This window comes from Arachis duranensis, chromosome 5, assembly GCF_000817695.3.
Source record: "Arachis duranensis cultivar V14167 chromosome 5, aradu.V14167.gnm2.J7QH, whole genome shotgun sequence".
Lineage (NCBI taxonomy): Eukaryota > Viridiplantae > Streptophyta > Magnoliopsida > Fabales > Fabaceae > Arachis > Arachis duranensis.
This window is the reverse complement of record NC_029776.3, coordinates 85,162,904-85,190,163: the sequence shown is the minus strand read 5'-3', so window position 1 is coordinate 85,190,163 and position 27,260 is coordinate 85,162,904. Positions and strand designations below refer to the sequence as shown.

Here is a 27,260-nt window from a genome sequence, read left to right as displayed (position 1 = left end):
GTAGATGCTTTATCCTTCTCTGTATTTGTCAACTTTACTTTTGTCTTTACACTACTTTCAATGAGACTTTTGTTCTGGATTTCGTTGAACATTTTGCTTCGTTCTTACTTTCCTCCATTTGAGTTTCTATCACTAGAATGCCTAGTTCTCTCGACTAGACCTTAATTCATGGTTGCTGGTAGTAATAGACCTATGGTGACATTAACTTATTTAGCAAAACATTTTTCAAAGTCCTATTTACATACTAAGTTAGTTACACAAAATCAGTCATTGTATATTTATCTACGAAAATATATTATTTAGCTCATCTTAAATTTGTATTTTGTGTTTGAAACTATATTTTTTATCCGTGGTTGATTTTGCTATGTATGTTGTATGGTTGAATATTTCTTTCATCCGACACTTGAACTGCAATCTTTTTATAACTAATTTGAACCAATTTTCATTTGCAAGCTTAGTTACAGATTGTTTTTTAATTCAGATTAAATTAATATTTGGTTAAAGGTTAAGCCGTGAAGGTGCTACTGAGGGATGCATTTTCAAGGGAATGGAATCCTTTCTCACATTAGTTGTAGTTTCCTTTATACTAGTATGCTTGGGTGGGATTTTTATATGTTACATACAATAGAAATCAAAGAGAATTTAAGTGATGTAATTAAGATTTTTTTGTTTTCTTTTTGGCTAAACTAATTACATTAGTAGTACTTTTAATAAATGTTCACAAAGACGGAAACTATATTGTGCAGTTTTTTAGCAGTATCTTGGTATCATTTTTTTTCGTGATCGAATGCCAACTTGTCTCCACTAACCTTAATATTGAATGCTTGTACTAATAGAGTTATGGGATTCATTTACAATTACTAAGGACTATGAATAATTCACTACCCCATGAACATGGACAGCAATAACTAACTACAGTAACAATCATCAATCATCAAACCATTTGTTTTTTTAAACTAATACGTAGCATTCTCAATTAGACAACATATAGTGTGTGCTTTGCTAGCATTCAATTGTTCTCATGTAAATCCGGTGGCTTGCCAATACTGATTATGCTTGAATTTTGTACATGTAGACTTATTACTATTCATAGAGAAATTTAATGACATGAATTTCGCAGTTTTAATGACTTTTCTTAACTTAACTGGGTCAGTGATGTCGTACTTTCAATATCATATATGGCACCTTCGCCCCTTCCTACCATCAGCAGCAAAAAACAATAACGGTATAATGGGCCAAATTTAACAACACAACATCATGCAAGCTTCACATGATTCACCACAACACAACATCATGCAAGCTTCACAGTGACTCACGTTGACAATTCATACATGTAAAAATTTCTTTTAAGTATTTAAAACAATTATTTAGATAAATTTAGGATTAGAATTGTTTCTCCAACTTATAAATATCAGAGTCCCGAGAACAGTATGGAATTGGTCAAATTACCTGGACTGATCAACAATGAGTTTTCACTTCGTATCTAACTGAAGTAACAAAACACCAGCAAAATAATAAAATAAAAATAGGTTGGACATACAGTCATCCCATACAGTCGAACAACAGCCCATAATAAAAATAGATATATAAAATAAAATAAATAAATAGGTTGGACATACCTTCCACCTCCTTCATTACCAAGATTAACATATTTGCATAAACATCGCTGGTTTAACATACCTTTTTTCCAGTTCTAGTGTATGCCAACTTCAGAAATCCCTCCTCAGTACACGTCCAAACGGCAATCGCCCTCATCAGCGCTCCGGATTTCTTACTCTTTATCCGATCTCTCCGCCACTCATAACCTCATTTCACAATTAATCAAACAATAAATCCTAAACCGAAACACACAGCGTTACAAGATAAATAACGCACAAATTAAAATACTCTGAATCCCATAAGATAAGGGCCACGACTTACCATAAAGGCCGGACCGTTTCATACCAAAGAAGGGGTTTACGTTACTGCTTCTACGTGTGATGAACTGGGGTTAGGGTTTTCATTTTTAATAAAACGGCGCCTGCTACATTCTTTTTACAACTGTTACTTTTTCCTGGTCTTGGCCTCAGCCCAAAAAAAACTACCCGAAACAAAATCCCATCCAACCCAATTGAAACCCCACTCAAGACCCGAACGAAAAAAAAAAAATCAAACGCACCTCATTCTCCACAAACACTGTACACGGCTCACAAAGCCTCCTCATGCCATTCTTGCTGCTACCAATGATGCCCAAAAACAGAAACCTAAAAAACACTGGCCCAGCCCAGTTTCAGAAATTCAATTGGGGTTCTGTAAACTTGGCTTTTTCTTGCCTGTGTTCATTAGCCGGCTAGCACTTTCACACTCAAGGGAGACAAGCTTTCAGAGCTCTGCCAAGCCTGTTCCCTGCAATTAAGGTTCTTGCCACTTGTCAACAAATTCTTCAATCTGTATGTATTAATCTGTACCATATAACTAACCTTATTTTATATGTCAGCAATTATCAATGTCACCATGTTTGTTTATTATCTTAGAATAATAAAGATATGAACACAGAACATTTTTTTTTATAAGAGTATAAGACACAAACACAAAAATTTACATGCAATTCAGACATAGATACACATGCATGTAGTCTGGTTGTTAAGACATTTGTGTCTAACATTATTTGTATCTTAACTTTTTGACAAAATACTAAATACATATATTTTGTGTGCTATTTCATGTCAATATATTTTTTTAAAATTTTTCTCTTACTAAACAAACAATGAACATATATATTACTATATGTCCATGATTCAGATGGACATAACAGCAACTAAATACAATCTTAAAAAGATCAACTTAACTTATATTAGTATATAACTAAATTAAGTCATTAATCGTATATTTTGAGATCAAACTCTTCTAAAATAAAAATTGTGATTTTCATATGTGGACATATTTGGTTTTGAGAAACATAATGTTTTTTTTTTTAAGTTGAGAAGTTTTACAATATGAAAGTGTGATTTAATTGTAACACATTAGCATTAAAATAGGAGGAAGTGTATAGTAAAAAGAGATAAATAAATACTCACATAAAAATAATGAAAATAATTTCTAAATACATGTTAATTTAATAGAATATATAAAATGTTCCAACTATATTTTTTATTAATATCTTTGCATAAAGGCTAAAAATCTTGGATTTGCATGAATGGATGTGGCAGAATTGAAGGCTTTTAGGGTCATGTGGCATGTGCCTAGCTATCCTATATTGGGCTTTAATTTTGGGCATATGTCTAATGTCTTAATGTCTAAATCCATCAATCAAAATTCAGAGCCATGTCTGGGGACCTTTTCTGAACTTGGGCGGTTTGTGGTGGCCCATTCATTTTTCCACCGCTAAATAATATAATCCACATCATTTTGTTTGACCAAAAAATAATCCACATCATTTTCCCAATATTTGTTTTAAATAGAAAAATGAATAGTTCATTTGAATAATGTCAAGTTTTTTCTTAAATTTTTAGTATATATTATTTTAATATTTAAGAGTGTTAATGTATAGTGTTTTTTTTATATTTTTTTAATAATAAATATATAATCAAATGTGTGTGTAAACAAAATGTATATTAAATAAAATGAAGATAAAAGGATAGCCGAAATAGACAAAATTTAAAGGAAAAGGACTGCTAATTTTTTTAGCAATATGATTATATATAATTAATAATGATGCGAAAAGGGTTAGTTTTAGTATTGTAAAGCATAGGAGATTTGGTCTAAAATTGAATCATATAAACTTCATTAAAAGAGAGACTTATGATTATTCCCGAACTTATATTATAATCACTAGTTGAGGTTGATAAAACTTTGCAAAACCTACAAATTGAAACCGACAAATCTGTTTCACTTTTATCCTATATTTTAGATGGTTGATTGAATTTGATTGATGCAAATTAAGATAATAACTTTGGATTAGACAAAAGCCATAATCAACGATCTTCAAAAATTCACCAGCCAGTTTTGGTTTGAATATGATAATTATAAATTGTATGGACATTATTGTTTTGAATGTATAATACAATAAAAGATTATACACTTAGAACAATATAACCTTGTTCAATAATAAGCAATACTTGATGAACGTATCCTTTCACCGATGAACTAGTAGTTTTGGGGGTAGATTTAAGCTCATATATATAAGTCATGAGTAATTCTAAGCGAGCAAGTTATTGTTCAATAAAATTTTCAATCAAGTATCCTAAAAATCTCAAAAAATAAGAGACATAAATTTTAGCATTTTTTTTCCGTCTAGGTACATTTTTCATTTTTTTATTCGTCTTCTACTACATCCAAGAGTATACGCGAATATAATTGAAAAAAAAACTCAATCCAAATTTTCGCTAAAATTATTAGACCGAATCGGATTCAATATATCTTTTAGATTCCAATCTGATTTATAAATATTTTTAGTCGCGTCTGCATTTTTTTTCCTTTTTCTAATGTTCTTTTGTTTTTTGTTTGTTTGTTGTCACATTTTTTCTCATATGTTATTATTATAGAATTTTTTTGTATTTTTATCCAAAAATTATTTTTAATAATTTTTTGTGTTTTTTTAAAAAAAGAGTATAAACTTTTTAAAAATTTAGTTGTCACCTAATTACAAAAAATACTTTCACCTAATATTTCTCTAAAAAATCATAATCTTATCAAAATTAATATAAAACATCTATATATGTTAAATTCATTATGGTATTAATAAAACAAAAAATTATTCACTAAATGAGATCGACTACATAGATCAAATAATATCATTATATCCTATCATATATATTATTATGTTTATAGTAAAACTATTTATACATAAATTTCCTTTAATCATCTCATATATTATCTTTTTGGATTTTTTATCATTTATTTTCTGTCTATATTATATTTCATTTATCCTCCTAATTAATAATAAAATATTTTATCAATTTTCTTTTTACATGTTTAAATTATCTAAGATAAAATTCTACTATTTTTTTTTATATAGGCCATATTCTAATTTTTTTTATTTTTGTTATTTATTTTGTTCATACGGTGTGATCATTCATCTATTATACAATATTTTTATTTCTGTTATATTTCATTTTTTATCGTCCAAAACTCTATTCTATATAATATACTAATAGTGTGATAAAATTTGTCTTTAAATTTTAATTAAAGATATTAGTAACATTAGATAATTAACACCATGGTATTGATAACATTAGATATTAAATAAGATAGAAATAATTATAGTTAAAGTGACACCTAAAATATTTTACTAATTAGAGAGTTGTGAATCATAAGAAAATCTTTTTATGTGAATATCCTTTGACTAGTACGCGTGCTTGGCATAATGCAAGAGAAAGAGAAAACATTTGGTGTCTTTTTCCATTTCTGTTCTATTCTATCTCTTATCTATGCCTTCCCCTAATTAAGGGGCCCCCTCATCTATTTCTTCTTTCTCTTGTAGTTTTTCTATAGCTCAAATTCTAGCTGCATAAGTGTGTGCATAATATATATATCATTAAATTAATTAAATATATATTTGTTATTTGTTGCAAATTCCTATAAAAACTTTAGTATCTTGTCATTAATAATTCTTTTTAAAAGTTTAAATCAATACATAAAGTTGTAGAAGCATACATATAATTTATAAATAGTTGGGATGCTCGGTAGTAATTAAATGTTACAATGCCAAATTCATAATTAGTAAGAATGAAAATTGATGAATTGATGTATGTTCATTAACTAATTTATTGAGATCATGTTTAATTACTATATATTGCTAGTTCAAAACTTAGTCCATTTCAAAATGCTAGAGGTGACAAGAGATCTAACATGCTAAATGTAACTTAATTCTAAGAATTAATAAATATTGTAGGATTTTTTTTTTTTAGATTATTTTAAAAGAAACCCGATACATAAAAGAAGAACAGGAGAGTTAACAGTAATATTATTTCTTTTGACATTGCCATCAAAAATAGCCAACAGTACACAAAGTTACGGCCAAAAGAATAAAAAATACAAACAACCAAAGCAAAAATAAAATCACTACTCCTGGTCGCATATTTGTATCACCATAGAGTTGTATTACCTTTATGTACATTAATGAAGTCTGAAGGTAATTAGGCATGATGCAAGATCACTTCTTTTGTGATCCAAATTAAACCCTCTTTGAGACTACAAAAAGTGGAACAAACAAACATATAGCATATGTAAGTTTTTGTTAAAGCTGAACATATAGTCTATGTTGGTTGAAAATATCGACTGTGAAGAATATCTTATGATATTTTAATACGGAGGACATATCATGAATCTAAAGTAGTTCTCAAATTGATTTGAGTCTCTTCCTCTTATATATATATATATATATAGGGGCTAGGCGAATTTGAAGACAAATAAAAGAGAATTTACTCATTTTAGTCTTTAAAAAATTTTGAACCAGATATTTTAGCCTTTATTACTCAATTGGTTCCTAACAATTAATTCTGTCAGTCATTTAAGTTCTTTACTCCGTCAATTCTAACAGAGAACAAAATAGTCCTAAAAACTCTAACAGGTGACAAAAATGGTCCCTGACCTCCTCTGTTCGGAAATAATACTATTCTCCCCCAATTTTCATCATATCTCACGTAACACTAACGGTTTAACACTGTAACTTCAAACTATACAATCCACACTCTGTAATTTTAATGTTCACAGGAAAAAAAATTCTCAACTTGTTCTCAACCAATTCATACTCAGAAAATTAATGACTATATCTCTCAAGTACTTGTCATTTTTAATGGATTCCATGAATCTAGACAATAAGTCTGATTTGTTAAGATCCGTCATCATCGCCGCCATCTCCTTCCTCCTCTGCCCTATCATCTCCATGACCATATTGTCTACTACTCTGATTGCTTCCTTCAACTTTTTCTCTTAACCAATGTTCAGTAATTGCTTTAGTTTTCATATGAGCGACAACGGCGATATTGCTCATTGTACTGATAGCTTGGATGTGATGTCGAAATTGTTTGCCAAATTGGACTGCGGAAAAGAAGGAATGAAGCACTCGGGGTCCATTCCAAATGAGAATTTGCATATGATGTCGAAAGAGAATCTTCTCATGATGTCCTAATGTCCAACAATCTATATTGCTTGCCAGAGAGTGGAGAAAGGCGTGCCCATGGGATAGTTGTTGAATTTGATCTTGAGGATGTGGTAGACGTTGTCGGGGTTGGAGATGATACTATTAGCGAGAATATGGAGGTGGATGCTTCTGGTGGGTGAAGTGTGGAGGAGATGGGTGTACTGGTCACAGAGATTTAGGAAGTGTGTAGTCCATGACATGTTGAGGTAGGTGCGACACGCATGGTAGTTACACCATGGCTTGATCTTGGAGCTACAGAGGAGGAAGGAAATAATAGAAAAGAAGACTGTGAAGGTGAAGAAGGAGAGTATAAATGTTAGGGTCATGCGAGATATGATGGAAATTAGGGAAGAACAGTGTAATTTTCGAACAAAGAGGTTAGGGATTATTTTGTTCGCTGTTAGAGTTGTCAGGGACCATTTTGTCTTCTATGAATAATAAAAATAATACTTTTCTAAATAATTTTTCGTTTCTTTCCTAAACTCTTTGTACTATGGTAACATGGTATCAGAGCAGAGTTAGGTTTTAGGGACTCAAAATTCTGACAAATTGACATTACAAATTGCAAATATGCTATGCAATAGTTTTGGCATGCGATTATCACAAACCAATTCTGACAATTTGTCAATTGGTTTCAAACTAAACAGATATAATTATCCATTATGGACAACTCTGATAAAAAATGCAATTTGTGGAAGAAGAAAGAAGAAACACACAAAAGAAAACTGCTTTAAGATTGTGGGTTACTCAAATTGGTGGAAAAATAATCCCAAGTCATTGAGAAATTAGAGTAAAAGAGCCACCGTTGTGAGCATCCCAGAGGTCACCAGCAGCGGGGGCGAGGCCAGAAGAGCAGAAGCAAGTTACGATGGCAAGGTAGCAGCGGCAGTAACGGCAAGGACTACTGAACTCCTTGGCTGCTTAGCCCAGACGGCGACTCAATATAAAGGGGAGACCCAAAATCTGAATCCAATTAAAAAGACAAATGAATGGATTTTTGATTGTGGGGCTACTGATACTATGACTCATGACCTCCATGATTTTAACAGCTTGACTATACCCTCAGGAGCCTATGTTGAAACAGCTAGTAGAGAATTAGTTGATGTTAAAGGAGCAGGCTCCATTACTTTTTCAGAAAAATTGAAATTAAAAAATTGTCTCTATGTCCCTGCACTATCATTAAAATTATTGTCTGTTGGCCAAGTAACAAAGGAACTAAATTGTGTGGTACTCATGTACTCTACTTTTTATCTTTTACAGGATATTCTTACGAAGGAGATCATTGGGCGTGGTACTGAGCAAGAAGGCCTTTACTACGTTGATAAAGTAGCACACCAGGGTCATGCCATGCTTGCTCATGGAACGATTACTAGGCAACTTTGGTTATTGCACAGGCGTCTCGGACATCCTTCATCTGGGTACTGCAAGTTTCTATTTCCTAGTCTTTTTGCAAGTAGTACTGAACCTCTCAAATGTGAAACTTGTATTTGTAAAAAAAATCACAGAGTTTCTTTTCCTCCAACCAACACTAGAGTCAATTCCAATTTTTCTCTAATACACTCTGATGTGTGGGGCCCAACCCCTATTTTCCACAATAATTTTCAATATTTTGTGTTATTTGTGGACGATTTCTCTCGCATGATTTGAGTATATTTTTTAAAACACAAATCTGAAGTACCTGATAAGTTCTTTGCTTTCTACCAAATGATTCAAACTCAATTCAACAAGAAAATTCAAGTACTTCACTCAGATAATGGTGGAGAATTTATAAACCAATCAATGTGCGATTTTTTTTTTTTATAAAAAATGGTCTTATCCATCAAACTTCCTGCCCAAATACACCCCAATAAAATAATGTAGCTGAGCGGCAAAATCGTAAGTTAATTGAGATGATCTGAGCCATGCTTTTTGATGCACAAGTTTCAAAAAAATTTTGGCCTGAAGCTATAGCGACCTCTGCCTACTTACTAAATCGCCTATCTACCCAAGTTCTCCACCACAAAACACCCTTACAATTCTTGACTACTCAGACTACAATCCCGCCTATTCTAACCTTACCACCTCGAGTATTTGGATGTTCCGTCTTTGTCCATATCTCCAAAGTCAATAGAACCAAACTTGATCCTTGTGTAGAAAAATGTGTTTTCGTTGGGTATGCTACACACTAAAAGGGGTATAGGTGCTACAATCCAATCACTCGTCGTATTCATGTGACCATGGATTGTAATTTTTTAGAATTCGAATTTTACTTCAGCCGCCAACATGGCATTCAGGGGGAGAACAAGAAAGAACCACCAAGTTGGCTAAATAACCTTTGTTGCCCAGAAACTATTCAAACAGAGCAAGTAGATGGAGCCACTGAGCATACTTCACTCAACGTAGAAAATAACTCAGTATATACAATCAGTGAGAGTCCTTTTGAGAATGTCAGACAAGAGGTAAGTAATTATCAATCTGATAATTTACTCCATATTTTTAATAAGACCACTAACAATAACAGTATAGCACTGAAACATGAAAAACCAGAGTCCAATACCTTTATTCTTCCTCGAAGAAGAAACAGAGGGATGCCTCCTGATCGGTACTCACCAGAACAAGTTTTCCGTAACTCAAGATACCAGATAAGAGTGGCTAGCGAAGGAATAGCAGATGTTGCAAAGGCTTTTTCCACCAGAATCTTAACATAAGACATTCCAAGAACTATCCGAGAAGTCAATGAGAAAGTTGAATGGCGAAAAGCCATGAATACAAAAATTGAACCTCTAGAGAAGAACAGAACTTGGGAGAAGTGTATCCTACCGACAGGAAAAAAGTCAGTCAGCAGCAAATGGGTTTTCACCATTAAACACAAGGCAGATGACACTATTGAACAATACAAGGAAAGGTTGGTGGCCAAAGGTTATACACAGACCTATGGTATCGACTACACTGAAACTTTTTCACTGGTTGCAAAGATTAATACTATCAGGGTGTTGTTTCCAATAGCAGCAAATGAAGATTGGCCACTCCATCAATTTGACATCAAGAATGCTTTCTTGCATGGAGAATTGAAAGAATAAGTGTATATGGAAGCTCCTCCAGGTTTCTCAACGGGATTTAGAAAACATGAAGTTTGCCGGTTAAAGAAGGCTCTTTATGGGCTTAAACAATCTCCACGTGCCTGGTTTAGAAGATTTACAGATGCCATGAAAAGGTATGGGTACAAGCAAAGTAACTCTGATCATACCTTTTTTGAAAAAATGGGGAGATTTAATCACTTGCCTAATAATTTACGTGGATGACATGATCATAACGGGAAGTTATTCTGAAGAAATTGAAAAATTGAGAAAAAACCTATTTATAGACTTCGAAATGAAGGATTTGGGAAGACTAAAATATTTCTTAGGAATAGAGATTCTACGATCTAGCAAAGGAATCTTTATTTCCCAAAGAAAGTACAATTTGGACCTTCTGGCAGAAACAGGAATGGTGGATTACAAAGCAATAGATATGCCTATGCAAGTTAATCACAAGTTGAAGATAGTAGAAGGTGCCACCCTAGCAGATAAGAAAAGGTACCGGCGACTGGTTGAAAAACTAATTTACTTATCACATACTCAGCCTGACATAGCTTATGGTGTGGGAATAGTAAGTCAGTTTATGTATAAGCCACAAGAAAATCATATGAAAGCGGTCATGAGGATAGTTCGATATTTGAAGGGAGCTCTAGGAAGTGGAATCATTTTCAAAAGGAATGGCTATTTGAAGGTTGAGGCATACACTGACGCAGATTGGGCGGGCAATCAAAATGATAGAAGATCAACAGCTGGTTACTTTACACTTGTTGGAGGTAACCTTGAAAAAGTAAGAAGCAGAAAGTTGTAACTCTTTCAAACGCAGAGACATAATTTCGAGGGATCATTAAAGGCATAACTGAAGTATTGTGGATAAGAAAATTGATTACTGAGATTGGGTTTCCACCACAATTGCCAAACCTTAAAATGTGACAACAAAACCGCAATCAGCATTTCAGAGAATCCAAACAACATGATAGAACAAAATATGTTGAGGTAGATCGACACTTTATCAAAGAAAAAATTGACAATGACATTATTGAGCTTCCATTTGTGAGATCAGAAGATCAGTATTCTTACTAAAGCAGTTTTAAGACAAATTCTTGTTAAAGTTCTAACCAAGCTGACTATAGGTGATCCCACTACTCACCTTGAAGGAGAGTACTAAAATATCATAATTAGGGAACAAAATCAGAAAAATATCAAAGAGGATTAGGACAAAAATCAATATAATTAGGATATTATTTCATAACGAGTGTACTCTTAACGTACTCGTAGTCTATATATTAGTAAGAATCTTATAATCTTATGATAAAAAATATGAATAATAAAAATAATACTTTTTTAAATAATTCTTCGTTTCTTTCTTAAAATCTTTATACCATGATAACAAATACTCTAAATAAAAATTAGGGTTTTAAGGCTGAAAAGTATGTAGAACGTGAATTTCAAGTTTTTATATAATGCCACATTTTACCTTATATAATTAGTGCATGTTTACCCATTTTGATTTATTTAAATCTTATAAATTAATTTGAAGCACTATGTTAAATACAATTAAAAGGTGTCCACGTCAAGTAGTCGACATCATAGTAATACTACATAATAAAGTTTAATTGTTCAAATCAATCATCAGCACACCATAAATTAGTAACTGTGAAAAGAAATATGACAAAAAAAAAATAAAAATCATAATTCTAAAAACGAAACACTTAATTGGTAATTTTTAAAGACTAAATTGATTGATCCGTTTGATTTCAAAAATAAAAATCAATATTACATGTCAAAAGAAGTATTGGATAAACTTGGAATTTTTATGATATCTAAATCAAACAAAATATCACAATAATTTTTTTTAATCTATCAAAATTAAAGATTAAAATTAGTCATTATGTATTAAAAAAATATAAATAAATAATTTTTAATCAACTAATTTTAAATAGTATCATTAATAATTATTAATTTTATATTTTTAAAAAATAATATTTAAATAATCATTAATTAATGACAATTTAAAAAATGGAATTATGTTAAAAAATATTGGCTAGTTTGTTATTGGCTAATTTTTTTATTGGTTATTTAACAAAATTGATTGAAAAAATATACGGAGACAGCATTTATACTAAACAACGTAAACAATAGATTAAAAAAATGTTTAATTAATTTTAAAAATCAAATTTAAAAAATGTTTTAATTAATTTTAAAAATATTATTTTTAATAATGATAATCAAAACTTAACCTAATTCTCATTTTTATTCCCACTCATTCTACAAATCATAATCTCTCTTAGGACTATTCGTTATGCCTCCATCTTCACTCCTCATCGTTGCATCGCCTCTTTCTCCCTAGCGTCATCATCCTCCATCGCCCGCCTCCCCTTTATGTCGCACTCCTAAAAGAAACATCCCTCTAAAATTAAAGAAATATCCAATCCATTATTAAAGAAGCATCAAAAAATATAAAAAGAAATGTAACGTCCATTATTATCACAGGACAGACGAGTAGTTACGTTGATTTCTCAAATGATGTGACACAGAAAAGAATTCAGGACGATTGCGACGTTGCTTTCAGGGAGCACAAACGTGACCGAACGCATATGAAGAGGACCAACTTTTTCGTCCGGAATGCGCGGCGCGACACAGAGGAAAAGAGGACGAACGGCGGCATTGCTTGCAGGGAGCACGGTCGCGGTGCGACAAAAGAGAGAAGACAGCGCAAAGTGACACTAGAACACATAGAAAAAGAAGGTGCAACAGCGGCATTGATAACAGGGAACGCGACGCAAGGAAGAAGAAGGTGCAATGGTAGTGTCAGTTGCAAGGAGCACAGGGGTGACGCGACACATGGGAGAAGAAGGTGCAGCAGCGGTACGGTGCATTGTTTCTTCAGACAATGGCCGTGGCGAGGTGCGTTAGTGATGACGCGACAAAGAATAAAAAACGAAACAATTATGATAAAAAGAGAGAAAAATAGAAAGTGAAAGGTTAAAACTGTAGTGAATAAATAGAGTGAAATATTTTTTATTTTAGTAAGCTTAAAATGCAGTCTATTATTCACTTTGTTCACATCTCTATTGTCTACTTAACAGAACTCATATAGACAATAAAGTAGGTGACATTAATGGGAAAGTACCCCGGTATATCCGCAGCACCATGAACGTCACTTTTCATAACTTAATAGGTTAAATTAAACAATGATAAATATATTTCTATATATAAATATTATATATATATATACCATTATAGTCACATTCAGTTCACATGCAAGCATAGAAACAAGCTAAATAACAACCCCCTTTCAAGAATCCTATAATATATTACATGTCCCTTTGCATCAAACTTCATAATAATGATAATAATGTTGTAATACGGAGCCATAGAAGAAGAAGAAGACATGGTGAAATGCTTGTTTCGCGGCAACACCATCACGTACGAGTAACAATAATATTCCTTTTTGGACCATCATTTTCTTAGAGATTAATAATAATTATTATAAGCTAAAGACATATATGTATGTTATGTCTTTGTAGAGTGGGAAATTAAAGTCAACAAATTAACAGTTCAACTTGCCTTTGACCAGCACGAAATCTAAAAGGATAGGTCATATGAATTATTAATTGTGCTAAGGTCACACCCACCGCTTCAATTTGTTTGGTTCACATTAAGCATATTGCAATTTTAAATGAAAATCTTGAAAAAGTAAGACCCATAATTATTTATAAGGACATAGGTGGTAATAATAAGCTTCTTTCTTCCTCTTTATAATTAATATAAAATAAATTTAATTTTGAATTACATTAAAATTACGTCAGCAAAATAGTATACCCTAAACCTATTAGAGAAATGACAGCCATTCTTATTAGTAATATATTTTAGAATTTAGAATGTACTATTTTGCTGATGTAATTTTGATCACAGTATTAAAAATTTTACAAATCATCGTCAATTAAATTTATATATTTAAATAGCTTTTTAAATACTATATTTAAAAGTTAATTACTTTTATTAGAGAAATATTAGAGACTAATATTTTTATTAATATTAGTCAATATTTTAATTTAGATCAACACTCTATTTTTATATTATTACAATTTAAAATTTGTGATTTAAAATTTAGATTTTAATATTTAAAATTGATCAAATATTGACCAAAAATAATAAATTTTATTGAGTATATAACATTGTTTCTTTTTATTAATATGAAAATATATAATTGAATGACAGCAAAAAAAAATTTTTTTTATACCGTTAATATGGGAAAATTAAAATTTAAAAGTATTTGAAAGATTAAAACAATTAGTTTAAAATTATTTTATTTTGCATTGACTAGTTACCATTATAATAAATGTGTAATATTTATAATTACATACTCATGCTAATAATATAAGTATGTAATTATAGATATTACATACATAAAATTATAAATTTTAACTAAATGAAATAACTTTCAATCATTATTTAATTTCCGGATATTGCCAGTTAAATTCATATAAAATTTAGTACAAATTCATATGTATTATTAATATTAGGCTATAATATATGTAGCCTTTATTTATGCATATATAGATAGTTAAACATATATAATGAGGCATAGCATGTTGTGTAGCCATCTAGTGAAAACCATTTTTGGAGACCTTGACCTATATATAGGAATATTTAATTAAGTCGGTACATGCATGAATTTGGACTTTGGAGTGCATGCTTGAAAAGGTTTTGGTGCCAATAATAGTATAATAATGTATAAATATATGTATGTTAGTTGAATGATAAAAATAAAATAATAATTAAATTAAAAGTAAGACCAGTTAAGATTCTATTTAGCTAAGACCTCTTGGAGACTTTTACATATAATAATATTGTTAGTCAGTCGGCATTGAACTTGAACTTGCCATGTGTGGGGCCACTTGGATATAGTTTACATAGCTATCTCTTAACTTAATCAATAATATATAACTAAATTTGGTATTATATAAATTAATTCTTTAATTCATAAAAAATAACAAATTAATTATGATTTTTATTAGAATAATATTAAACAAATTAATCTTTTTTCTTGTAAAATTTTAGACAATTTAATTAAATCATGGATCAATTGTCAATATTTTTTATTAAATATTAAATTATCCAATACATTATTTTTATGTGGTATGTTAATTTATAATCTGCATATATACATACACTCTATTGGCGTGTATGATAGCCGTTTTTATCTTTGAAGTTCAAATCAATTTATTAAATTAAAATATTAAATTTATTATTATAAATAATATATAGTGTTTGTTTAGTTGCATTTTTTATGACACAATAACTATACATTAAAAGTAATTATAATAACTAGTGCAATAATAATTAAGGAGTATAATTTGAAAATATTAAATTCGACTTTCTAGAGCAGTTATTTTCCAAATAAAAAGAAAACCATTACAAACAATTATTAAAACTATATTAGGTTGAATAAATAATAAAACTCTTATTCATACATTATGTATATACCTTGAGAAACCATACAGTAACATTTACATATATACAAACACATTGAAACCCCTTCACCAAATACTACTTTACCAAAGCAAGTAAACCCTAATTAAGTTTTCAAACAACAATAACTTGCACATATATAATAAGTTAAAATTTACCTGCACTTGTCTTTATATGAAGATATTTGTTGAAAATTATTAGATAATTTAATATGTTTGACTAAATTATCATCTAATATATATTTTTCAACTATTAACTTCACATAAAGACAATTATACGTGAGTATTCATATCACCATATAATAACCACTAATAATTATTGATTCACATATATATATATACCTAGATAGATATATATGAATCAAATCAACCTCTATGGTAGCCATCCCCACCACCACAAGTATCATCATTGTTCCAAGCTGAAGAAGAAGAAGAAGGGAAATAAAAAGAACCACCACCTCCTTCACCCAAATTATTATTATTGTTGTTATTATTATGATTATTCCTTCTTCCTAAAGTAGGGTTAGGAACTTCATTGCAATATCTCATCAAATCAGCATTTGTGGCATCAAGCTCCTTTTGGAGCCTAATAACTTGTCTTTGGAGCACTGAAATTGCACCAACACAACCATAAACTGGATCCTTGATCCTTGCTTCAGCCTCATATGCAAGAGAATTCACCGCGTCTTCCCTTTGATGAGGCTGAACTTCATTTAGAAGCTTGCTTACATTGCTTGCGCCGAAGATCTTGTGAACGTTTGCGAATTTTTGAGGCTCTTCCGGCGGGAAATAGGGCGCGAAAATGCAATCCGGTAAGCATTTTCTTCTCAAGAACTTGCATGCCGCACATGGAGAATTTGAGTAGCTTGAAGAAGATGATGATGAAGCCATATATATGATCTTCTTGCCTTAACAAATTAACTCATCAAAATCATACTCAATTACAAATAATTAAATCATATGCTAATTATTAAGAAGAGATAAACACAGAAATGAGACATAAAGTTGTGCATATTTTTATTTTTAGTGTTCATTATTGTCTCCAATTATTCATAAATAAAATATTAAAAGAAAATTATGTATTTTTGTGTATTTGCTTTATTTTCAAACAAATTAAAATATTTTAATATCTCTGTATTTTTTTTATTACCATGAATCAGATATCAAATGTAATAACCTACATAGCTTACTCTCAAATAACATAGCTAGAGTTTTTTTTTTTTTCCTGTGCAAATTAACCCTACCATAATATATTGGAACTTCATTTTTAATAATTTGAAAATTTTTGTGTGTATATATATCCAATGATTAAAAAGATCACAAACATACATGCATATATCTTCACATAATTCTAAATTTGGATAAAATATATGTGTCTTCCTAATATGTTTATGTTATGGTGGCTACGATAATTATGACATTTTAAAAAGTGATAGTAAAGTTAGAGTAATACTTTTTTATTATTTAACAATAATTTTTAAAAAATATTGCTAAAAAATATTACCAAATATATATAAAAAAATAAGTATACTTTTAATTTTAATACAATTTTATAGCCACAATAATTATCATAAACATAATTATACTAAAATTCACCGAGATATACATATCTCACTGAAATTCAAGAAATTAAATATAAACTTAATTATTATCTCAACTACTGAATCAATTGTGCATATATATGTGATTTATCAACAATTCATCAGAATTTAATCTTTTCCAAGTAAAACATATTTAGAGATCAGAAGAAGCCAATCAAGAATGATATATAGGTGGATCATTTTCTCAGAAGCTGTGGTATGTTAATTTTTCAAACTTTGGTTTACTTTGTGTGGCTTAAGCAGTCTTAATGGGATCCAAATGCAACTATATATTCATCATGGATTCTCAGACTGCCCTACCCAGAAAATTAAAACCAGTTTTTAATTTGAATTTGAACAAAAGCAAAATGAAATTAATTAAGCAAAAATTAAACATGTAATAATCATTAATTACTAGCTAGTATATATAGTACTTGGATGATTATATATATATCTTCATTATTATGCAACAAGCATATATAATTCTAAAAAATAATTAAAAACATAAAAATAATATCTTTTGATCCACCCTAGCTAGCTAGGACTAGGGTATGATGTTGATGAATTGGAATTGAATAGGTATAGCTATTAAGATCATAGACAAGAAAGTTTTACCTACCAGGAATCTTTTTTCACTTCAATTGGACGTGTGTTGGAACTTCCTTCAATTTTCAACTATTCTCTGTCGGAGCAACATATGCATAATAATAATAATAATAATAATCATGCTATGTACTCAACTATTCACCCCCAGGAAAAAATTACTATGACATGCTTTAAAAATAATAATAATAATAAAAGCAAAGATCAAATCTCAAAGCACTATTAATTAATTTCTATATAGATCAAGCAAAACGGTTAAAGGTAAAAAAAAAAAGAAGAGAAATTAAATACATAATTTCAATTTAAAAGGAAAAAAAAACTATAATATATATACCTACCTTATAATATATTGGTTTTTTGTATTTTGAAGAAAGAATATGTAGAGGGCTATATAGATCTATCTATATTCCTTTATAGTGTGAGTGAAAAAGAAAATTACATTGAAGGGTGTGATAGATCGATGATATATCTTGGATTGGAATGAAAAATTGAGTACTATTAATGGATGTGAGAGTTCATGGGGGAAACCCTAATTAGTTGCAGGACAAGATGAGAGAAAACCGCAAATACAGTGACAGCAGAGAGTGTTAGGGACAAAGAGCATTTCAATTCCAAAGAGATAGAGAGAGAGAGAGAGAGAGAGGAATGAGAAAGATAACGGGTGCTATAATGTTAGTGAAAATTATCAATGACTATGACACTACCTTTATAATAAAATATAATCATATATAATATAAATAAAAACCCTGTTCAAAATAGTAAGGTTAATTGTACTAATAATTAATGAGTTTAATTTTCATCGACCGAGAATATAAAGTATTTTATATAATTATATAATTATATTTATTTTTTTATGATTATTTATACTAAAAAAGGTAGAATTTATAAAAAAAATTTTTTTTATACAACTTTAATCTATATAGTAAAATATTCCGTAAAATTATTGTACAGTGCGTTAAAATTAAATTCTTCTAACTATTCTCTTCTTTTTAAATAAAAAAAGGAAAGAGACAATTGAAAAAGTAGAGTAATTTTGATTTTTTTTTTGTCGATGACTAATTAATTCTCTTCACTTACTAATTATTGTTTATTTTTTAAATTAACGATTTTTTCTCTTTTTATTTATGAAATATTGATGTATTAATATAAATTAATTTTCAATAAATAAAAATTTAAAAAATAATTTAAGAATAATTGAGTAATTTGAAAAGTAATTATTCTCTCTTCAACTTACACTTAATTGAGAGTTAATTATAATTGTAGAGAATTAGTTGAATATGGTTCTGGCTAATGGGAGAATATTTCAACGGAAAAATTTCAGGGGGTTAACATTTTTTTATTATTTTTTTATATTTACACTATTTTTTTACATTAAAATATTAGTCTCTTAAATATTAGAGATATAATTATTTATATTATCTCTTTTTATTAGTTTAAACTTAAAAATAAAAAGATTTCATGATATAATATTGAATCTCTATGTCCAAAAAATTTAGAATTTAATTCTTAATAAATCTCAAAAATAAAAAAAAATAGCATAAGACAAATAAAAAAAATTTATATAAAAATAATTAGCCTAAAAATAACTTTTGTTTAAAACAAATATTAAAAATATAAGAATTTATGTTGTCTCTTTTTATCCATTTAAATTTAAAAAAATCATGACACTAAAATTATCTCCATAAAATTGTCAAAATTTGAAGTGTCAATAATATAATATTAACTAGCTTAATAATATTAAGAAATTAAGTCTTTATTAGTAAAAGCCTGCTTGTTCGTCAAGAATTATATGAACTTTTTATACCAATAACTAATTTTTGAAGTGTGATTATATCATAATATAAAGAGAGGGAACGTAATACTCCTTACATAATAAACATACACACAAAATTTTGATTAAATATAAATAATAGACATCGTTCTACCTTTAGCAAATAAAAACGGACTTATTCTTTTAAGACTTTAAAATCATCAAAATAGACATGTGTGTCTAATATATACTAATTTTTTAAATATGCTTCACAAGAAATTAAACCGTACCTTTAACTAACTAATTAAGTGATAATTAAAAATACAGATAAATAATTAATTAGAAATTATATACGTATATACACCTTATTTGAATCTTCTTAGTTAATAAAAGAATTTAGGTAATCAATAATAATTTTTAGTCATCATATAATTAAAAATTCTATTTCACTGCCTTTTCTTCATAAAGTATAGTGTAGGATCATATTCGATTAATTAATTTTATTTGTTTTTTCTTTGGTTGGGTATATATTATCTATAAAATTGTTGGTAATGTAACATGACTCTATATACACATTTATGTTTAAATTAAAAAATATTTTTCTAATTTTATAATATTATTTGAAATAAAAAATGAAAGGAGGAAAGCAAAAAAGTAACGTTTATTTAATATGTAGGACAAATAATAGGAGTAGCCGAGTAGTGCTAGTGGAACTTTTATTAAAGTTGTATTTCCTTCCTCTTTAATTATTATTATATATATTCCTTTTTTGCTTTCCAAATAAGGTAATATAAATATATAATGAAACCTTTTATGTTGTTTTGCTTTTGAAGTATATAAATTTGATTAGTTCCCAGATATACTTAGATATAGGTATCTAAGCTATTATAAAGAAGAATAATATGATTAATAATTTATTCACGCTAATGATGCATTTCTCCTATAAGCGTGGTGTTGTTATATATGTATGTTAGTTCTTATAATACCCTAATTTATGAAACAAAAATATAGCTAGCTAGGAATCTAGCTCGCTCAAGCTAAGGACTAGTCCCAAAAAACTTAGAAAGATGACATTTTTTATTTTTTCTTTTCATACTTCTACCTTTTAAATATGCCGTTTGATTGATAAAAGAACACACTTTAGTCCTAACGCTTTTTTATTTCCTTTTTTTTTTGGGTCATGTTGGAGGAATTGTAAAAATAAAATGCAAATTGCAAAAATGGTATAGATTTCTCAAATGCAAGAAATCATATGCATTTTATTGTGAACAAACTATGATTCTAAAACTCTGATTCGAATCGGTTGGTCGAATTGATCAAACCAAAAACTGGTAAAAAAATCGTTCAAATTAGCAGAAAAATTGGAGAACAAATGAACTGAGTAAACGCCAAAAGAATTTTGGTTTAATTCAGTTCAAAGGCAAATATAGGGAAAAAATCAAGAATATTTCTATTTCTTTAATTTTTCGTTCATCCCTTAATTTATTGGCTGATTACAAAAGATAGTTTTCTAACAAAACTAGATAGCTAATTTTTATCTTTGAAATATCAATATGTTTGGCGACAGTTAAAAATCGTCGCAATATATACTCCAGAATTGTCGCAAAATGTCAGTTGTATTGTAGTGATATATAAAATGGTTTTGAAATTTAACTTTCAATTTAATTTGATTTCTAATTTTTAATTGATTTAAATTATATCCTAAAACTTTAAGGCGTGACTTAAATTGGCTTTTCTGTCTAATTCCGTCACCAAAAAAATGAGGTAACTGATTTAGTTTAAAAGAAAAGGTAAAAAGAGAAGTAAAACCAACTCAGAATCAAAAATCAAATCTAAAACTTTTTTCACTCAAGAGATAATCTAAGAGATGAACCACCCTATAACATGTAGTGGAGCCTTGATCAATTCCAAAGCAAGCTCCACTATAGTCCTCATACACAATTGGATCCAAACTTATTGCATATTTTTTTATTAATTTATTCTCTAATATATGATGTTTTTTCTTTTTTCTTATGCCAGAAAGAAGAAGACGACAAAGAAGATTTATGTTTTGCTTGAGAAGAAAAGGAAAATACGTTTATTTCTGGTTTTAAGTAAAAGCAAATTAGAGTTAAATGATGTGATTAGTATAACAAATTTTTCAAAAACAGAAAGTGATAAATTATTTTAGGAATCTAATATTGTCGAGTAATAAAGAAAAATAAAAGATGAAGAATTGAAATTGGCACCTGACTCATTTTTATCATTCATGAAGAAAACTGGAACGCCGTCAATTTCAACTTTCTCATTACCCTTAACTTCCACTTCAAGCGCTTTATCTACAGCACCTTGTTGTTGTTGACAGAGAAAGAGAGCTTAGAGGAGATAGAATTGTTTAACTTTGGAGGAGCCACAGTTGATTTAAAATGATGGTGGTGGAGTAAAAAGTGTTAACGAAGACATGTTCTTTCTTGAGGAGGAGAGAATAGGGGATTGTTAGTGTAAAACTCGCGAAACTAATAAATAATTGGCCAATAAATTATTATTATTTAAAGAAATTAGAAAATTAAATTTTATAATTTAGAATGAAAGAAATCATTAAAATACAAATTTTGACACTAATTTTAAAGATTTTGGCTCAAAATTAGGATGAACCAGTTGAATCGGACCCAAACCGAACCCAAGACCCAACCCATTTTAGCCCACACTTAAATGAACTTCAGCATTTTCTCCCATCCTTTAATGAAACACGCTGAGAACTTTGGGGGAAGAACATTGATTCCAAACCCTTGTTCTTCATTCAATTTGTCATATCTTTCAATCTGGAGTTCTGATTGTCGCACCGTTTGCAGCCACACAATCGCCGTGACGAGCTCTACAAAACTCATAGAACAATTTGGTAAATACCTCACTATTTTTTGCTCAGCCACCCTCTCCTAATTTCGAAATTAAGGTTTTTATTTTTTAGATTTTGTTAAATTTCGGTGTTTAGGGTCGTTTTAGCATTGTGGACTTACCAGGTCTCATCCCAAATTTTCGTTGGTAAGGTGAGAAACCTCTAACTCTTGTGAATTCTTAATGACTATGAACCCTAAGTTTATTTTGAGTGACATTATTTGGTATTAGATTGGATTATATGTATTGGAAACCAAATTGGTGGTGTTGAAATCTTGACTTTGGAACTTTAGAGGCTGGGTCTTCTATTTTGGTGAGCGTTTGGCGCCTTGGGCGTTGGTGGAACGGTGGTATTTGTGGCGTTCCATGTAAAGTCCCACATCGGTTGGGGAGAGGAACGAAGCATGCCTTATAAGGGTGTGGATACCTCTCTCTAGCATGACGTATTTTGACGAGTGAGTGTGGGAGGTTTCGGCTATCATCCCTATCATCAAAGGCAAAACCATGAGACCTTGTGTGCCAAAGCGGACAATATCGTGCTAGCGGGTGGTCCGGGCTGTTACAGATAGTATCAGAGTCAGAGTCCGGATCGATGTGCCAGCGAAGGCGCTAGGCTCCCTTAGGGGGGTGGATTGTAAGGTCCCACATCGGTTGGGAGGGGAATGAAGCATGCCTTATAAGGGTGTGGATACCTCTCCCTAGCATGACGTGTTTTGACGAGTGAGTGTGGGAGGTTTCGACTATCATCCCTATCGTCAAAGGCAAAACCGTGAGGCCTTGTGTGCCAAAGCGGACAATATCGTGCTAGCGGGTGACCTGGGCTGTTACATTCCAAGCTTAGGGAGGAGTCGGCCAAGGTATAGTTTTGGTTTCTTGTAGATAACGTATAATGTAATGTGAAAACTTAAGCTAGTTGACCGCAGTATAAGTCACTAGGTGTGATTGTTGATGTTTAGTGATTTTTAATAAATATGTTGAGTCTATTCTAAAAATGTGAAGGTATGTAATTGTTATTTATGAGGTTGATGATAGCTAATGATGTTCGTAATGATTGATGAGGATAATAAATTGTGATTGATGATATTTTAATGAATAATGTTTGAAATTGGGTTGGAAATTGTTGAAAAAAATTAATGAAATTGAATGCATTGACAATGGGAAGTGTTTGAAAAATAAATGAATAAGACTTTGGGAGCATTGGAGAGGTTCTCGATGTATAACAATGGTATATGAGTTGAGGTTTTGGAAAAATAAAGATTTTAGTGATTGTTGGTAAAATTTGATTTTTAACCAATTTTGCCTGTCTATATCTCGAGTCTCAAATTTTGTATTTGAATGAAATTAATTCCACAATGAAGATAATGTCAAGAGCTTTAAAACAGTTTAAAGTTTGTGAAAATTGGAGTTTTGTAGAGAAAGTTATTAACGTTGGAAGTTAGGTGCAAAAAACTAAAATTTCTCTAAGTGCAGAAAACCAAGATTTCTGGTGTGTGTGCGTATGCACAGAACAGGAAGTGCGTTTTGGATTGTGCGTGCGCACACTATGATGCATACGCACAAGCACGGAAATGCTTGCTGTTGCGTGCGCACACACACATCGGTGCATACGCACACCACCCTATTTTACACTAAAAACTATTTTTTACTATTTGACCTTTTCGACAAGCCTGTAAACCTCCAAAATTCACGGTTTTGATAAAAATTCATTATTTTTGAACTACCAACCATTCTTCTGATTTTTCAAACCTCTAAAAACTCTGTTTAATATTTATTAGTGAGGTTTTGTGTAATGAAGTAATGGTTAATGAGTGGAAGAAGATAGAATTGGTACTAGAGGAGTTCAAGAAGGGAATATTTGATTTGATGAGATGATAAAAGTAATGAATGAGGCAATTTTGAGAATAATATAATATTGAGAATGATGAATGAGACAATTGATGATGATAATGATAATTGATAATGATGAGTTGAAAGTCTATTTGGCTTGCATAGTTGAGACAATTGTTGACCCTCTATACATAAGATATGACCGGACACTTTAACTCTCTGGGTTCTCCCATGGGCATGCACATATATATGAATTGAGTTTGGGGTGTTGTCTCCCTCATATCAGCTCGGGATTCTTCTCATTGTTAATTTTGAGTTTGGGGATACGCGTACAGAAGAACTGTCCACGGTTAGCTACCAGGACATGTCGGGCTGGCTATGTAGCCGATAGATAATATCATCAGCCATATGATAGGCATACATCATATGCATTTGAATGATTTGCTTGAGTGTGTATTATCTTGGATTGCCTAATTGTTCACTTATGTCTAATTGCTATTTGCCTAATTGTCGTACATGTACTATATATGTGTGTGCTTTCACTGTATTGATTGTGTTTGAACAATTGATAGTCCCCTCGTTTGGCGGAGGAGTGATAAGGGCAGTTTCACCAAAATTTCGAGGGGTTAGAGGAGGTGAAGGTGAAGTGTTGAGTTAGGATTAGATTCGGAATTTGAGAACCTTAGACAGTTTACCTAAATTCTGGTTTAGCTTATTCCTTAAATTTTAAATATGAGTATTGGAGTTTTAGAATTGCCTCTGACTTTTCCAAAATCTTATATATTATTTATGTGGGCATCATTACCATACTGAGAACTCTTAGTTCTCATCCCATACATGTGTTGTCTTTTTCACATGCAGGTCGAAATGCATCTCGATGAGCGTCTAGAGGTTTCTATGGCAAGCGAAACTGGGATGTTATATTTTGGGTTGTTGGTTATGTATTTATGTTTATATATTCTCCTATGTATATATATATATAACTTATGTTTAATCCTCCTAGAGGTTTTTCGGAGAATTAGGGGCTTATTTTATGTCTTTTGAGATCTCTTTATCCGATTTTACGTTTTCGAGGATGATGCATTTTTTTTTTTTGCGATTTTGCTTAACTTTTCTTCAAGGCTCCTAATTACAAACTCTTTCAATTATATCTATGTATATATTTTATTTTTAGAGATCGTAATACCTCACCACTTTTATGTTTTACGAATTTAAACGTAAAGTTCTGTGTGGTAGCATGTTACAGTTAGTGTGGATATAAAGAGGAAGAGAGAGAAGGGAGAAAAAAGAAATGTGAAGGGTTCTTTCTTGACGTGTTCTTCCAAAATATAGAAGACTTTTATGTAAAGTTGAATGGAAGAAGAAAAATGAGAAGTATGTAGTGAGTTTGGGGTTGGAGGTGACTCGACGGCTGTGGTGGAGGAAAATTACAGTGGCGTGAGTCTTGTGTTATGATTTTGAAGAATGGAGATTTGGGTTTACTTTATGATTGAGGAAGAATACAAAGAGAGAAAAGAAAAGAGAGAAACAAATGTATCACGTCATTTTTCATCACGCCTTAAAATTTTAAGATATAATTTGAATTAATTAAAAATTAGAGGACCAAATTAAATTAAAGATTAAATTTCAGAGATCATTTTAAATATTAACGCATACTTTATTAGTTTAAGCTCATTTAAGTTGTAAACAATTTTTTTTTTTAACAAACTCGTCAATGAATTTTGTATCAAGTTAGATTTTTAAACAGAATTAAGCTTATACTTTTAGAAACTTTTAAAAATCACAAATCAACAGAAAAGAGAAGGGATAGGAAGAGATTGCTCCAAACTCATCGAGGACTATCAGAGAACTGGAGAAATATAGAACTACTCGAAATTCATCTTGAAGAAATGCTAAAAGGTCGAAGTTGATATTTAATTTAAGAGTAATGCTATGAAATTAATTTTTATTAGTCAATATCCAATATCAATTAATTTTTTAAAATTACTTTATTTACCTTAACTTATAAACCCTAAATCATAAATCTTAATATAAATTCTAAACTAAAAAATTTAAACCTTAAAATCGACTAATTTTTACTAATTAAAAACAAGCAAGTTCCCACTACTTTCTGTTAATTTAATTAGGAAGAGTGAACTGTACATCAACCACATTCCATGTTAAACAATTGGAAAATGTTATAAAATTAGCTATTTCATGAGATTTTATTTTTACACACACAATTAAATTATTGGAGCGTTTAACTTCCTCACACTAATTGAGAAGAAAGCATGTGTGCTGATGGAGCGACAAACCATGGCCACTCCCAGATTACTGATTTTGTGCTATTTCTTTTGTATTTATAGTTTTATTTATTTTTATTAACATTTGATGGATACGGAAAGGGTATTTCTGCCCCGGAGGTTTTTTTATTTAGTTTTTTTTTTCGACTTTAATTCTATTGTTTATAAAATAAAATTTAAAAAAAAATAAAATATTATTTCGGTTCTTAATATTTGGATTAAGTACTAATTTAATTTCTAACATTTTAAACGTTTTATTTTAGTAGTCTCAACAAGTTTCAAATATCTTATTCCAATCCTAATAAATTTTGAACGAGTTTATATTGTCTTATCGTTAAATTTGACATAAACAATTAGCAAAATAAAAAGTCAATAATATTTAATTTTAATATATAAATAAAATTAATCCACTAATAATCACTTATATAAAAAAAATTTTTAATTCTAGAACGTTAATAATAAATTGATAGAATTTAAAAAAATTTTACGAAAAAAAATTAACAAAAAGAAATGTTATAACTTATAAAAAGATTATGTTTATATTTTTTAACACAAAAAAAATATACAATATAAAAATAATATTATGAGCGTTTATATTTATCATTTTATTAATTATTCATATCAAATTGAATGATAACACGACATTAATTTTATTTAAAACGTTTAAATTATTAGAAATCAAATTACTACT

The 27,260-nt window shown here is 30.0% G+C and overlaps 1 protein-coding gene across 4 annotated transcripts; it reads right to left on the bottom strand.

Moving 5' to 3' along the window:
- Window positions 1-15,655: 15,655 nt before the first annotated feature.
- On the bottom strand, window positions 15,656-18,483 carry LOC107490050 (LOB domain-containing protein 25). 4 transcript variants are annotated; one of them, XM_021142953.2, is made up of 3 exons: window positions 18,276-18,483; window positions 17,849-17,915; window positions 15,656-16,561 (listed from the first exon to the last, which is right to left on the bottom strand). In XM_021142953.2, exon 3 carries the CDS (start codon window positions 16,542-16,544, stop codon window positions 16,020-16,022), a length of 525 nt encoding a protein of 174 aa, XP_020998612.1. In that variant the 5' UTR covers window positions 16,545-16,561; window positions 17,849-17,915; window positions 18,276-18,483; the 3' UTR covers window positions 15,656-16,019. The 4 variants fall into 4 exon arrangements, with proteins under 4 accessions (XP_020998612.1, XP_015966303.1, XP_015966304.1 ...); XM_016110817.3 differs by having other exon boundaries at window positions 15,658-16,561; window positions 17,853-17,915; window positions 18,175-18,483; XM_016110818.3 differs by having other exon boundaries at window positions 15,658-16,561; window positions 17,853-17,915.
- Window positions 18,484-27,260: the final 8,777 nt, after the last annotated feature.

Excerpts from the sequence above, each read along its gene's own strand:
- LOC107490050 (XM_021142953.2), bottom strand. The coding sequence starts at position 16,544 with ATGGCTTCATCATCATCTTCTTCAAGCTACTCAAATTCTCCATGTGCG.